The sequence below is a fragment of the Poecilia formosa genome, unplaced genomic scaffold (assembly GCF_000485575.1).
Source record: "Poecilia formosa unplaced genomic scaffold, Poecilia_formosa-5.1.2 Scaffold582, whole genome shotgun sequence".
Lineage (NCBI taxonomy): Eukaryota > Metazoa > Chordata > Actinopteri > Cyprinodontiformes > Poeciliidae > Poecilia > Poecilia formosa.
The window spans coordinates 72949-86949 of record NW_006800521.1 but is presented as its reverse complement, the minus strand read 5'-3'; the positions used below and the strand labels follow the sequence as shown (position 1 = coordinate 86949).

Sequence of the window (14001 nt, the reverse complement as noted above, 5' to 3'; positions counted from 1 at the left end):
TCTCTTGCTTCTTTACCCTCTAGTGTTTCCCTCCTTTTATTCTTCCACCACCTCTCTTGTTTCTGTCCTTCTTGTATCCTACCTTCCTTGACTCAATTTGTCCTCCCTCTGTTCTTCCTTACTCTCACTCATTCCCCTCTACCTTGTGTCTTTTGCTTTTTTCCATTTGAAGAATGTTTTACTTTAAATCTTATAGGTTGGAAGGTCTCCTTGCCATCACCCTAATCTTTAGCTCCTTCAACTTCCAGTTTGGACTCTGGATGTGGCTCTTCAAAACATTAATGTTACAGTTAGTCATTAAAAACATGTTATTAAAGGTAAATGATTACTTTAAGGCTAAATATGAATGAGCACAAACACTTCCAGGCTGTGTAAGGTTTACCCTCGACTCCCCTTCAAAAACAAAGCTGTGTTTCTGTTTGGCACAAAGTCTTAGTGCCTTTGATCAACAAACCTCCAGCCAAGGGCAAACATTTTATAGATGCACAGAAGAGCTGCATGATGGGAAAGCAGCAGGCTGTTTACGGCTTCGTTCGTTTGAATCCGATCCGTCTGCCTCAAAGGTAAATCTCATGTTTTGGGGCCGAGATGAAAGCTTTTGCCCAGTTTTGCTTGTTTACACATTTTCATTTAGGCAACTGAATTTAAAGAGCTTGTTTAAAATTTATGTCCCAAAGTCCCTTCATGCCAGCTGTATGTTGTTTTGTGTAAAAGGAGAACAATCTGGGCGACTTTTGTTGATGAGCAGTACGGTTAGAAATTGTTCATCTTTTGTCTTATGAAAAACAAACTGCAGTGCTTTTTACTGGAGGTTTGTGTGACGGGCCAACTCAAAATAAGACATGAGGAATGCGAGCATAAATCTGACATCACACCGTCATGAACGCAAAGGACTCTTCAAGAATGACTGTTATCATGAAGTGACATTCGGTAAATAAAAACACTTTTAATGGAAAGTTGCATTAAAGTCCATTAAAAGTGTCAACTTTGCATTAGAAATGTAATTTCTCAAATGACACTTCATGACGCCGTTTTAAGTCAGGAACATAAGTTTACAAAGGACAAATGGAAAAACTTTATTTTGTTAAAGATTACCTTAGTTATTTATTTTCTTACATTAATATTCACTTATTGTGCCAAGTTAAATATAGTTTTTGATTTATGGTTTTATATGTTGCGTTTGCTAATTTTGTATTTTTTGTTCCTTTTTTATGTTGTCTCCCTCCTGTGGCAGGTTTAGGTTACTGCACCACTATTTAAGCTCTGACTGCAGGCCAATTTTTGTCTGAGTTCAGTTAACCACAGTTGAGTTGGGCCCAAAACAATGTTAGATATAATTTAATGTATTTTGCACTGGAGTATTTTTGACATTATTAAATTGATTTTTCCCCCACTTTTGGAGAACACTGGGCATCAGCCGAAACACTTCATCCTTTCTTTAAGATATGGTGGTGGCAGCATCATGCTGTGGGGTTGCTTTCCTTAAAGGAGAAGATTATGTAAATCTAAGAACACAATCAAGTAACTATATGATCTTGAGTTATTATAAAAATGTTGCATGTATCAAATATGACATAAAAGAAATTTGACTTTATAATGTAATCCTTTGAAATTGGTCTCTGTCTCTTTAAGAAGCTCCCACTTTGTCTGACACAGCAATATTTCTCTAAGTTTACAAACGTTCTGAGAAGTAGATCATATGACAAACTCAGCAGATGCGTAGTTCCACCAGGTGTTTGCTAATTGCTGCTGGCTAGTCTGAAGGAGCTGAGGGAATGATATATGACATAAAGCTAAGAAAAAATTAATTTACACATTACTGCCTCTTTAAGTAGAGAGGAGGAGGGTTTTCAGAGGTGAAGCAATGAATTTGTTCCTCCTATAAATTAAACACTGTAATTGGTAGAGCATTTTTTTTATATTATTTATGTTTGTACAATTATTTTTCTTTCTCCATCAAGAACCATTTTCCTGAATGTCCAACACTGAAAGCAAAATGTTTTAATGTGTGTTTCAAGTTCGATGGATGGTTTCCTTTAAACCGCTCTGTACTTTGTGTGCTCCTTGTCACTGGCGTAAGATGAATTACCACGGTAACGGGATGTTGTGAAGCTAATGGATGGTGAGTGGCCTAATGCATGTCTGAAGGCAGAGTGACAGAGTCAAAGGCAGATAAACACAAGGTCTCAGAGCAGCAAGGGCAACATGTTCAGCTTTCTCAAGTGGAATATCACTCAAAATTCACCACAATAAGAAAAATACAAGAGATCATTAGTGAATAAACTCCAAAAACCAAATTATTTCCTTTAAAAAGTTCCCAAATGGTCCAGCAGGTGTCTCTGGTGAGAATGTCTACAGGTTTTACTGACTTATCTTCAGTCACCTTATCTACATCTTCTCTTGTTCCTTATCTTACGATCTGTTGTTCCTGTCTCTCCCTTTTCCTCACTCTGCTCCCACGTCCTCTCACGTCTGTCTCTTCTTCTGTGTAATTAAATTTGATCAGCAAAAGGTTGGCTGTCTGACTGCACTGGAAAGCAAATCAATCATGCCGTTATCTCACCCCAGCACATGTTGACAATGTTTTCAGGACCATGAGGCCCAGCGTGCTGAGAGAGGAATTAAGAAGGACATTTCTCAACATATTGCAGCTTTTTGTTGCATTTTATACGGTTTTTAGACGGCTGAATTCATTGTTGCCCTTTTAACTGCAACTCTGTTTCTGAGAAAGATGTCGACTTTTAAATGAATTCATTTTATTAATTGGAATACACAAAACACACAGATTTCTGCACTTATGACCCTGCAGTCTGAGCTCATATTGCTGTTATAGCTGCTTGTTTACAGAAGATTTTATGTTTATAAAGGTCAACTTGTTATAATTTGACCAGACGGCATCATTTGAACGTTCTTGTTTTACTTTAAAGTAAAACAAGAACTTTTTTACTTTAAAGCTTAAAAGTAAAGCTTTAAAGGGGGTGCAGCCGGTAAAATACACTTGTGTCATGTTTTCATGCAGGTGTGTCAAACTCATTTTTCTTAAAGGTTCTCAAATAACTGATTGTTCCAACACATACTGATAAAACTCATCAACAGTCTGCAAAAACATAAATAGCTGTCAATGATTACTTCTGAAATCAAATAATATTGAACATACTGATGTCATTTGGTATTATATAGATAAAAACTGCTTTGATTTAATTGATGGAAAGTCATTTTTAAGCACAAAACTATTAAAGCTTCTATTAATGTGAGGGCCAAAAAAAATAAAGCTATGGAGAGCCGGATTTGGCCCCTGAGCCTTGAGTTTGACACGTGTCATGTTATTCTCTCATAAAGAGCAAGAGCTTCTTAAAGAGACAGAAACCAATTTCAAAGACAGTAAAAATTCTTTTTAAGTTATTTTTGACATATACAGTGTTTTTATAACTGAAGCTATAAAATGACTCCATAAGCCTGAAAAATAAACAATATTGCCCCTTTAACTAACTAAATCTTGTCCTAGAGTTTTTGTTTGTTTTAATTTCTACCATTCAGGTCATGGGTCACATAAAATATTTCCAAGTGCTGCAAAAGGCACCGGAGCCTCAGTTTGAACACCCCTACTTTAAACATTGTTCTGTTTCCCGATGATTTTCCAAAGAGACTGAAAAAAAAATCCCCCGAAAATGTGCGACTAAATCGTAACAAAAAGGCACGTGCTGCTTTTAAACACGCAGCCTGAACACCGCGGAGCGCGCACGCACGTGCGCGCGCTCCGGAGCATCGCTCCCGGGGACGCGCAGCGGAAGCGAGCAGCAGCACCAGCAGCAGCAGCAGCATCTCTCCAGCAGCGCAGGGTTCAAGTCACAGGCGCTGCAGTTTGTTCAAAGCCGAGCCAGAAACAAGAGTTTATTTTAAACAGGAATAAAAAATAAAAGCTGCGCGACGATCAGCGGAGGAGAGACAGAAACAAACAGAGAGCGGCGGGATTTACTGAGCGAGGTGAGCGACATTTAACCGCCATGTGTTATTATAATGATTCAGCTGGAAAAGAAAACTGATTTAAAATAAAAAAAATAAATATGCGTGACTTTATGCCATCTACATTTTACATTTTGCTGTGTGTGCCTGGCCAAAACAGAGGGGTCTGCTTTAGAGTTAATTAAAACTAGATAAATATTTCTGATTAAATATGGAATCTGTATTAGAATACGAGGTGAATGAAAAATAATATATTGGAGAAATGTACAAATTTTATATTTAAAAAACTAATTATGTTGAAAGATAGCAGATATAGAGCTTGGTAAATGTGTTTATTCCCTTCTTTCCTACATATTTTAATTTTTGTGAGTATTTATGTAATAGAAAAACACAAATTAGCATAAAATTGACTTTTGTATTCAGTCTCGAGTAGGCCTGTCTCAATAACAAATTTAACAGGAATATTGTTATTTTGAGGCCATTTTGAAGTAATATAATGGTAATGGCATCATAATGCAAGAACACATTGTCAAAGATCAATAAACTTTAAATTATAATGAACATTTTACACTGGAACTGGAACAAACTTTAAATATCCAAAACAAACAAAACAGAAACAACAAATTAAATTAATTATGTTCTTCTAAAACAGGACTGACTGAGACCAAACACCAGACTGAAGACTTTTATCATCCTGTTTTTAGAAAGAGAGAAAAATAGAAACTATTGAGCTTGTTTTCATTTATCAAACGATTAACTGATTTATTGATTTATTGTGACATGTCTACTCCTGAGTCAATACTTACACTGCAGCTTTCCACACCTGGAGAATAAAGTGTTTGTTTATTTTACAAAATAAACTCTCAATCGATTGGATAGCAGTTGTAAGGAGACATTTTTAAGCTCTGGACTTTGACTAGGCCATTCCAGCACATGAATACACTTTAATCAAAGTCAGTGGTGTCCAAACATTTTGCACTGGGGGTCAAAACTGACAAACTTAAGCTATTGGTGAGCTACAAGATTCATTAAATCAAAATGCAAACTTCTTTAATTTTTTTTTCTTTTTTTAGTGTTACCTGCTCAACAGTAAACATCATTTCTATGAAATCTGAATATCGTCAAAGACTCAAAACATAAAAAGAGCTTCAGACTGTCGCCTTTTTAAAAGAAAAATAGACAATTTCATCACCCGTTTTCAGTTTTGTTGGCCAAATGCTGGACTTCGGGTCAGGGGCCACAAACGGCCCCTAGGGCACACTTTGGACACCCCTGATCTAAACATCTGACTGTCCTGAATGATTTTTCATAGCAGTCCTTTGTTTCGGTCTCCATGGTGAACTACATGCTCAGTAAGGGGTACCGTCGGTTCTGCCTCCCAGGATGTGTGGTGTGGATGTGGACCTGGAGGACGGCGGCTCAGCGGACGAGGAGAAGGAGGAGGAGTTCTGGGTGGGGGACGCCGTGAAGATGCTGCCCCCCCCAGTGGCGCACAGTGACGGCAGTGCGTGGGGCGGCCGCAGGGGAGCGTGCGGCTCGGTGGCCTGCGGGGCGGTTCTGGTCCTGTGGAACCTGTGCGTGGTGTCGGCCGGCGCCCTGCTGCTGGCGCTGGTCTTCTGTGTGGTGCTTCTGCCTGCGGCGCTGCTGCTGTACGCCGGCTTCCTCTGCCACTCCAGAGTGAGTCCTGACCGATGTGTTCACTTCCTGTTGATTCTCTGCAGGAGGGAAGAGAACGACCACTCTGACCCAAACTCTTCGATTCAGAGAACCAAAACACTCTGACCCAAACTCATCCATTCAGAGAACCAAAACACTCTGACCCAAACTCATCTGTTCAAAGAACCAAAACACTCTGACCCAAACTCATCCGTTCAGAGAACCAAAACACTCTGACCCAAACTCATCCATTCAGAGAACAAACACTCTGACCCAAACTAAACCTTCATTTATTTATTACCATCTATCCTTCATTAGTGTGTCCTTCCTTCAACCTTTCCTTGACTCCTTTCTTGTGGTCTTCATCCTTTCTTTGACTCCTTTCCTCCTCTCTCGTCTCCTTTCTGATGTTTGATGCTCCTTTAGTTTCTGTACATCAGTAAATATTTCCAAAATGCCTCATTTTTATGTTAACATGAGAAAAACATTGAATCTCTCTTTCAGACAGCTGGCCAGCAGTGTGCAGAAATAGGTGGGGGATGGGCAGTACTGTCAAATAACTGAAGAAATTCCTGTTGCTCCAGGATTTCCTCTGTGTCTAATCTAGACATGAAAATGCTACATTAAAGGAATATTTTGTATCTTTAAAACTTTGTAAAACCTCAGAAACCAACCAACCTGAGCAGAAACAAGCCGCTATTTGATCATGAATCAAACTGCATCATATCTTCACTTTGAAACAACCGTTAGATTAATTTTTTATTTCAGTAAAGTTGCAGTCAAAATGTTGGCGTGCTCATTAGCTGTAGAGAAATAAGGAAAGTTTAAAAGATCATAAATATTTGCCCCATCAAAATTGTTTTGCTGTTGCTGGGAAAATTAAATATTTTACTACTTAATTGAATATTTTACTGCCTTTTGAGTTTTCAGAATGAAATAAATATGATGCTGCTAATACACAGCGTTGTGGACGAACATTAAATTAAATTGAATCGTCCTCAGTGGCTTATTTTTATTCTGTTTCTGCACTGGAGCCGTTTTTCATGATTCCTGCTTCTGAACATCGTTAAACATCGGGTTAAGATCCATTCTTCTTTCTATTAACACTTTGCTTTAAGCCTTTCTGCTGAAGCATCAAAGGAAATGTCCTGCTGAAAATATCTGAACTTTCAACTTCTGTCACCATTTCTTTTATCTAATTATGGCAAAAGTGGAAAATTACACTTTGCTAAAATTGTTTATTTTAGTTTCTCTTCCTCGATCTATGCCTTTATGTAAACTTAGGACACCGTTTGAAAGCCTGTGTGTTTTCTAACATTTATATATGTAGATATTTTACATAAAGCATGACTGGTTAATTTGTCTAAAACCATCAGAAATAAGACAGTAGCAACTTTTCTGTCTGGTAATGTATTTAAAAATGGCCAAATACAATCAGACAGGAACCTCATTCCAGCTGCGGGGCACGGTGGTGGAAGTGTCATGGTTTGAGGTTGCTTGCTGCAGCAGCACTTGACTGATTTAAATTAAGTTTTAGATGAGACTCGATGAAATCTGAGAAGAAAAACCAGAACAAACCAGTAAATCCATCAAGACCTGGATTTACTGGGCCAATGGAAGGCATTGACCTAGTCAAAGCCCAGATGTTGATCTCATTAAAGTTCTGTGGGGTGAATTTAAGCTGAAATAGGGTGTAGAGCAGGGGTGGGCAACTCCAGGCCTCGAGGGCCGGTCTCCTGCAACTTTTAGATGTGTCTCTACTTCAACACACCTGAGTCAAATAATGAGGTCGTTAGCAGGACTCTGGAGAACATGACTGCACTTAGGAGGTGATTCAGCTGTTGGATTCAAGTGTGTTGGACCAGGGAGGCATCTAAGAGTCGCAGGACACCGGGCCTCCAGGACCAGGATGGCCCACCCCTGGTGTAGAGTGTCTTAAATTTTTCCTCACCCCGAAATGTTTCAGTCTATTTTAGACATTTAGCAAAACCTGGTTTATTTTGCTTAAGAGGAAATAAATACATTAATTTTCCAAAGATATAAAAAAACTGGATTAAATTAGTGACATTTTCTTCTTAAAGAACAGAATATTTACTGGGGTGTTTTACATTTTATACATGACTGCACTTGTAACTCAGCATGAAGTCATTATAAAAACATAATTGCCAACCTTTCAAAGGGAATATTGCAGCTTTCATACATAAAATGAATAATTACATAATTATAAGCCTAAAAGATGCTGAAATATTTTAACTAAACCATTTTCCACCTAAATCTCTGACTCTTGGCAGGACAGAGGTTCTGGCAGAACCAAAACTTTCATTTAAATGTAATTTGACATCTTCAGAGAGAACGGGCAACGCCTCAGATCCACCCGCACATGTCTGGACCCGACCGGCGCCGCCATCCACATTAAAACAGGCCCAGCAGGGAGTCTGCACTCATTACCTGCTTCATGGGGAGCTGGGTCATGCTTCACAGGAAGCAGCGTGTGCAGGAATCTGTGGAGAGATGAAATCAACTCTGCAGAAACACGGCACACAAATAAACCCAACAGAAAAATAAATTCAGACGTTTGTAAGCTTCAAACTTTTACCTTCACGCATGTCGAGCCACTTTTTACAACAACATGTCTGCTAACATCTTTGAAATAATGTATTTACAAAAACATCAGGGAGCGCTTGGATTTAAATGTCAACATTCACTTTGGTCATTTATGGTTGGAGCAAAAGTTAAAATAGAAAAAAAAACAAAACAATAAATCTTTATAAAATACTTTCTGGGCAGAAATGCAGAAATAAAACTGACAGGTTCAGTTGCTCTGCAGACCGGAATCAGAAACAAACTTAAACAGACGATTTATTTAAAAGGTTATTACTGATCATATTTCCCTTCGCAGACGCAGAATAATGTCACGACACAGTGTTTTTTAAACCCACTCAAACTGTGAAATGTTAATATTCAAACATATTCAAACTGTTAATATTCAAACCTCTGGCAGATTTAAATTTTAAGTTATTGTTATTCAAACAAGAATGCAGTTTATGGCTGAAAATGCAAGAAATATTTTCAGAAATATTAAGAAGACAACATTCAAAGGATAGCAATGAATAAATAACTAATTAAATAAGCTTCTACTTTTATATTTTAACAACAAATTGAACCAACTAATAAACCACCGAACAGCTTTTCATATGTTTCCACTGGTATTTTTTTATTTTTTTACCATTTTTAACGATGAGCTCCAAGTTTTTAAGTTTGGAGAGACTCTAACCATCACCCTAATCAGATTAAAGTCAAATTACATTAAATTTAAAGTCTGCCAGGGAATATATCTGTGGCTTAATGCATTGCTCCAGTGTAATAACAGTCACTGTTCACACACAAAAACTCAACAACAGTTAACTTATTAACACCTGGTTTATTTATCTTTCCACAAACTCTCTGCAATATGACATCTATCTGAGCTGTTACTGATAACACCTTCAAAAAATACAAACTATCCCTTTAACTGTAACCCTACCACTCAGGTCAACATTGGAGGAGGTCTGGAGATCTGGAGCTAGAACGTTTTGTCAAATCATGAAGCCTGTTTAGAGAGAGAACTGAACAAAAACAACGTGAAAATGTCCAGAAACCAACTCTGAAAATATCTTCTCTATGCCACAGTGATTAATGGCAGACATTATGAAATAAAAACACACGCAGTCAGAAAAAACGAGCACACTAATGTCCTCTCAGATGATCATTACAGAAAAATCTGGAGGTATGCTGGGCAAATTACCCCTCCATTGCAGAAGAGAGGAAAACCACTCAGCTGACTGCACAATCTAAATACTTACTTAACTCACTTTTACATATTAAATAACCGTTTCATGTATTTTTAATGAGGAGCAAAGATAATTAGCACAAACTCCCTACCATCTGACAAAAGGCTGCCCTGATTTTCTGCTTCCTAGGTCACATCTACTCATCTTTGCTTCCAAAATCAACAACATGTCTTCCCCAAATTGTCCAAATATTTGCATGCAGCTGCAGAAAATGTTCACAAATCATTTACAAGGAGGAATCTGCTCTGTTCATGCGCACTCTGACTTGTTTACCCCAGCTGGAAGTTCAGGCATGTAACCCCATAGAGAAGACGTTCTGCTAGCAGACGACCAGCAGTCAGGATTTTTGGCAGAAATATGAACCTGATGGCACCTTCAGCATGAAGGAAACCCTTAAAGAGACTTTCTGGATTTAAGCACGAGCAACAAATGTACAAAAAACCCCACAAACTTCAATGTATGCTGGTAGGATTTTATGGCTATGCCAACATAAAGCAGCACAAGATATTTAAAAACAAGTTTATTCTGCCATTCCTGAGTTAATATTTTTTATTTTACCCTGCAAGCTTTTCAGGACATCGACTACCAGATTTACAAAACAAAAACTGTTCTTCAGGCTGAATATCTAAAGTCAGCTTTAATTTCAGGACTGACCTGTTTTTAGCTCATCCCAACAACTCACCAGCTTCCCAGCATGATGCTGCCACCACCATACTTCACAATGTTACATTATTATTACATAATGTGGATTACAACGCCAATTTGTGTAATAACAATGTAATAAAATCAGGCTTCAAAATGTAATAAAACATAATCAAAACTTCATTATGTAATAATCAATCAAATCAATCAAAAACACTTTGCTGATCCCAAAGGAAAATTAAGTGAAACTCAATTCAAAGTTGGGAGGACAGATTTCCTGTAGCAGTCTGTATTACAGTGAATTTGAAGAAGCTTCTGACTGAAGACTGTTTTCCTAAGACAGTCTCAAAATGCAACTTAAGAACAGAAAGTTTGAGATTTATCGTTAAAAGTTTTAAAGTAAATGCTTGTAGGATCTACAACATGATCTTATTAGAAGTTTAACGATTGGGATGAAAATAAACTGTTTTATTGAGGTCTCTGCAGCTCCACCAGAGCCTCCTGCCTGCTCCTTCTCAGTTTAGGTGAACAACACTGTGTTGGTGTGTTTGCAGTACACTGTGAAAATAGAACAGGAGATCCATCTTAAGTATATTGTGTTAATTGGTCAGTAATAATCAAATTAAGTTTACCAAAGTTAGTTTGTTGGAGGGGGGGTATCATGTAAAATCTTTTTTTTCATATTTACATCATGTTATAATGTTATTATCTCAACAAAAAGATACCTGGAATGTTGACTTGATTCACTCTGCTCAGCTCCTTCAGACTAGCCAGCAGTAATTAGCAAACACTTGGTGGAACTGCACATCTGCTGAGCTCATTAAGGAGCTACTTCTCAGTGCAGCGCTGGTAAAATGTTGTTGAAGGGTTAACAGAGGAGCGAGGTTGTGATGACTTCCTGTAGGCGGAGTTTCAGAAAGAGTGGGAGAGGCCCAATTTCAAGGCAATACATTTCCAAGTCATATTTGATACACAGCTCTGGAAAAAAAAAAAAAAAGTAAGAGCCTGGTCTCTTTCATTTTTTCCAGAGTTGTATTTAGCATTTTTATAACAACTGAATAATTACTTGACTATGCTATAAAATGGCATTATGCGCCTTGAAAACACGTAATACTGCTGTAATATGTTGATTAATTTGTCAAATTAAATAAATGTAAATAAAGTATGTTTGACAAACTTCATTCTGTGACCTTTTCTTTTAAGTTCCAGCTGCATTTTCTTATTTTCAGATAGGATAAACTTTCCTTTTTCTGATGATATGAAACCTTGAATTATTTTATAATACAAATCTGATTTGAATAAATCGACATTTGTCGCACAATATGGAAAGGTTTTGGGGGTATTGTAATACTCTGCAGATGCACTTTGGTTTGTGAGGGTGTTCTCTTTCAGGACTTTAAAAGTTTAGGCTCGCAAAGGCACAGTATTCGTCATTAACATGGAAAAGAATGTCAGCTTAAACTGAAGCAAACATTTGCAGACAGCATCAGTCTGCAGGCTTTTTGTTCTGTTGACAGAGAGAGTTGGTAAGAAGACAAAGTTCTCTGATTTGGTGCCAGCAGCAGCTGAGTTCAGACAGGTGGGCAGCATGCTCACCAAAAGCACAGAGCGCATTTCAGAGAACACTAAATGTAAGGCACAACTGTTTGCCAGTGTGTTTACTTGAGGCGAAGCTGCATTTGGATAAAAACGACTTAGAAAAGGAAATGATCAAGCAGCAGGTGGATTATTCTGTGTGCGTAGGCTTGACATGTATGATTGCGTCTGTGCTTCTGTAATATCGTGGAAAAATATCAACCAGTTACCACTAAAAACTTTCTTTAAACCATTTTTTCATTCATCCATATTTTCTCTAGTTTTTCTTTTTCCTGTCTCTGTTCTCTTTGTAAGCAGTAATGCAAGAAGACGGTTCTAACTACAGGGATATACTTTAGCATTAGCTTCTGCTAAACTCAATGTTGGCATAGTGCTTCAATGTTAGCTTCCACTAAACTCTATGTTGGTATAATGCTTCAGCATTAGCTTCCACTAAACTCTATGTTGGTATAATGCTTTAGCATTAGCTTCCACTAAACTCTATGTTGGTATAATGCTTTAGCATTAGCTTCCACTAAACTCTATGTTGGTATAATGCTTTAGCTTTAGCTTCCACTAAACTCCATGTTGGTATAATGCTTTAGCTTTAGCTTCCACTAAACTTCATGTCGGTATAATGCTTTAGCATTAGCTTCCTCTGACGTTATTCCACATTATTAGCACTTGGAGGAAGCAAACATTTTTCATGGCCGGGAGCCCTCTGTATGAAGCAAAGTGTAGAAGAAGAGGCTGTTTTTACCTCTTTATGTTAAAGTCCAGGACTTCTCTTTCTCCCCTCTCCGTTGTGTCCTTCCAGGTCCTCGACGCCCCGGCAGCTATCTGCCGCTACCTCGACGACAACAGCTGCTCCGCCCTCATCATCCTGGGCTTCGTAATGATGTCGCCCCTCGTAGTTTTGGCGGCGGCGGTTTTCTGCGGGCTGCTGAGGAAGTTCCGGCTCCTTCTTTTCCTCCAGCCGCTGTCCAGGGCGCGGTACCGCGGGAGGCTGCTGGACTGGGTGGGAAGAGTCCAGGCTTGGGTGTGACGGGCGAGGCTCAGGGTTGGTGTGCGCAGAGTGAGGAGTTGAATGGTAAAAAGAGTGAGAGAGGACAATAAAATATTCAATTTCCAGTGTAAACAATCCGACAGTGATTAGAATAGATTTCGGCTCTAAATAAGCAATCAGTTTGTTTTCAGCTAGTGTCAGTGGTCACATTATTTTGAATATTAGTTCTGTTTAAAAAAAATATTCTTTTATTTCTCTTTGTTTTTATTTTTCATATTATTTTGCAGTGCTTGTACATGTAGAGTAAATCTGGGGTGTTTTTAGATGTGCTTTATTATTAATTAATTTGACGCTATAACAAATGGAGACGGTGCATTAGAGCCATTGTAGATAGGAGTTAATTTCCGCCCCCCACCCAACCCACAAAAAGACTCTGAAATTTTCTAGAAAAAAATTGGACATTTCTGAGTTTCAAAAGTCTAAACTTGTCAACTTTTGAAACTCAGAATATTTCCAAAAGTTGAAAATGTTTGATTTTTGAAACGCAGAAATTCACAGCTTTTGAGATTAATCTCAAAATTTCAGTTTTTTCTTTCTTTTTCAAGCTTAGCAAAGTTCTTGTTTTTCCTAGAAATGTTTTTTTTTTATTAATCTAAAAATTTTTAAAGTTTTTTGGTGGAAATTTATTCCTTTTTTTCCCTGTTCACAATGGCCCAAATATGCCGTCGTAGAAAAGAGCTCTATCCAAAGGTAAAGTTATAAATCCCAGTATTTAATTAAAATAACCAGTCAGTTCATCGATAACTAGCAGTAAAACTTCTGAGTGTTGATGTTTTTAACGGCTGCATGTTCGTATGTAAAACATTAAAGGAAACAACGTCGGTTCCTATTTTCCATGTGTTTAAAGCAGTCTGCCTCCTAGTAGCTTAATTTAGTCCCATTTCTACAAAAAGATCATGTAAAAAGAACTCAAAAGAAAATTCAAATATAAACCTATAAATAAATAAATCATCTGCTATATTTATTTATGAATTAACCACAGTCCATTGTCAGTGATGCCTTGCAGTTCCTGTTGAGTCTGCAGCAACACACACTACTTGTTAAATCATTTTGTCGTTCAAACTCAACGGTTTCCATTCCACTGATCTCCTCCCACCATCTACAAGCCTGTTTGTTTTCTGAACTTCACATCAGATTCTCTGGTTTTTTCGATAAGCTTCAGTTTATTCAGTTCCTCTTCTTCTCTTTTCACACTTTTGACTAAAGAGACACATTCTCTTGCCTGGCTGCAGATTTCAGAGTTTAATTAATTTTAAATTCAAGTCCAAC

At 37.8% G+C, this 14001-nt stretch overlaps 1 protein-coding gene and 2 long non-coding RNA genes across 4 annotated transcripts; 2 read left to right on the top strand and 1 right to left on the bottom strand.

Moving 5' to 3' along the window:
* The first annotated feature begins 3746 nt into the window (after positions 1–3746).
* tmem88bl (transmembrane protein 88b-like) lies at positions 3747–13066 on the top strand. 2 transcript variants are annotated; one of them, XM_016665431.1, is made up of 3 exons: positions 3747–3984; positions 5317–5640; positions 12484–13066. In XM_016665431.1, the coding sequence occupies exons 2-3, from the start codon at positions 5347–5349 to the stop codon at positions 12709–12711; spliced, it is 522 nt and encodes a 173-aa protein (XP_016520917.1). In that variant the 5' UTR covers positions 3747–3984; positions 5317–5346; the 3' UTR covers positions 12712–13066. The 2 variants fall into 2 exon arrangements, with proteins under 2 accessions (XP_016520917.1, XP_007541091.1); XM_007541029.2 differs by having other exon boundaries at positions 3749–3984; positions 5346–5640.
* On the top strand, positions 5652–10048 carry LOC107834318 (uncharacterized). The gene is made up of 2 exons (XR_001660109.1): positions 5652–7323; positions 7551–10048. It is a non-coding gene; the product is annotated as an uncharacterized LOC107834318 (long non-coding RNA).
* On the bottom strand, positions 7597–12512 carry LOC103129827 (uncharacterized). Its single transcript, XR_001660108.1, has 2 exons — positions 12427–12512; positions 7597–8120 (listed from the first exon to the last, which is right to left on the bottom strand). It is a non-coding gene; the product is annotated as an uncharacterized LOC103129827 (long non-coding RNA).
* Positions 13067–14001: the final 935 nt, after the last annotated feature.

What these genes read in the sequence shown, in the direction of transcription:
- tmem88bl (XM_016665431.1), top strand. Translation starts at nt 5,347, where the DNA reads ATGTGTGGTGTGGATGTGGACCTGGAGGACGGCGGCTCAGCGGACGAG. An exon ending in GCTTCCTCTGCCACTCCAGA is followed by an intron (nt 5,641 to 12,483) that starts GTGAGTCCTGAC and finishes GTGTCCTTCCAG; the next exon opens with GTCCTCGACGCCCCGGCAGC.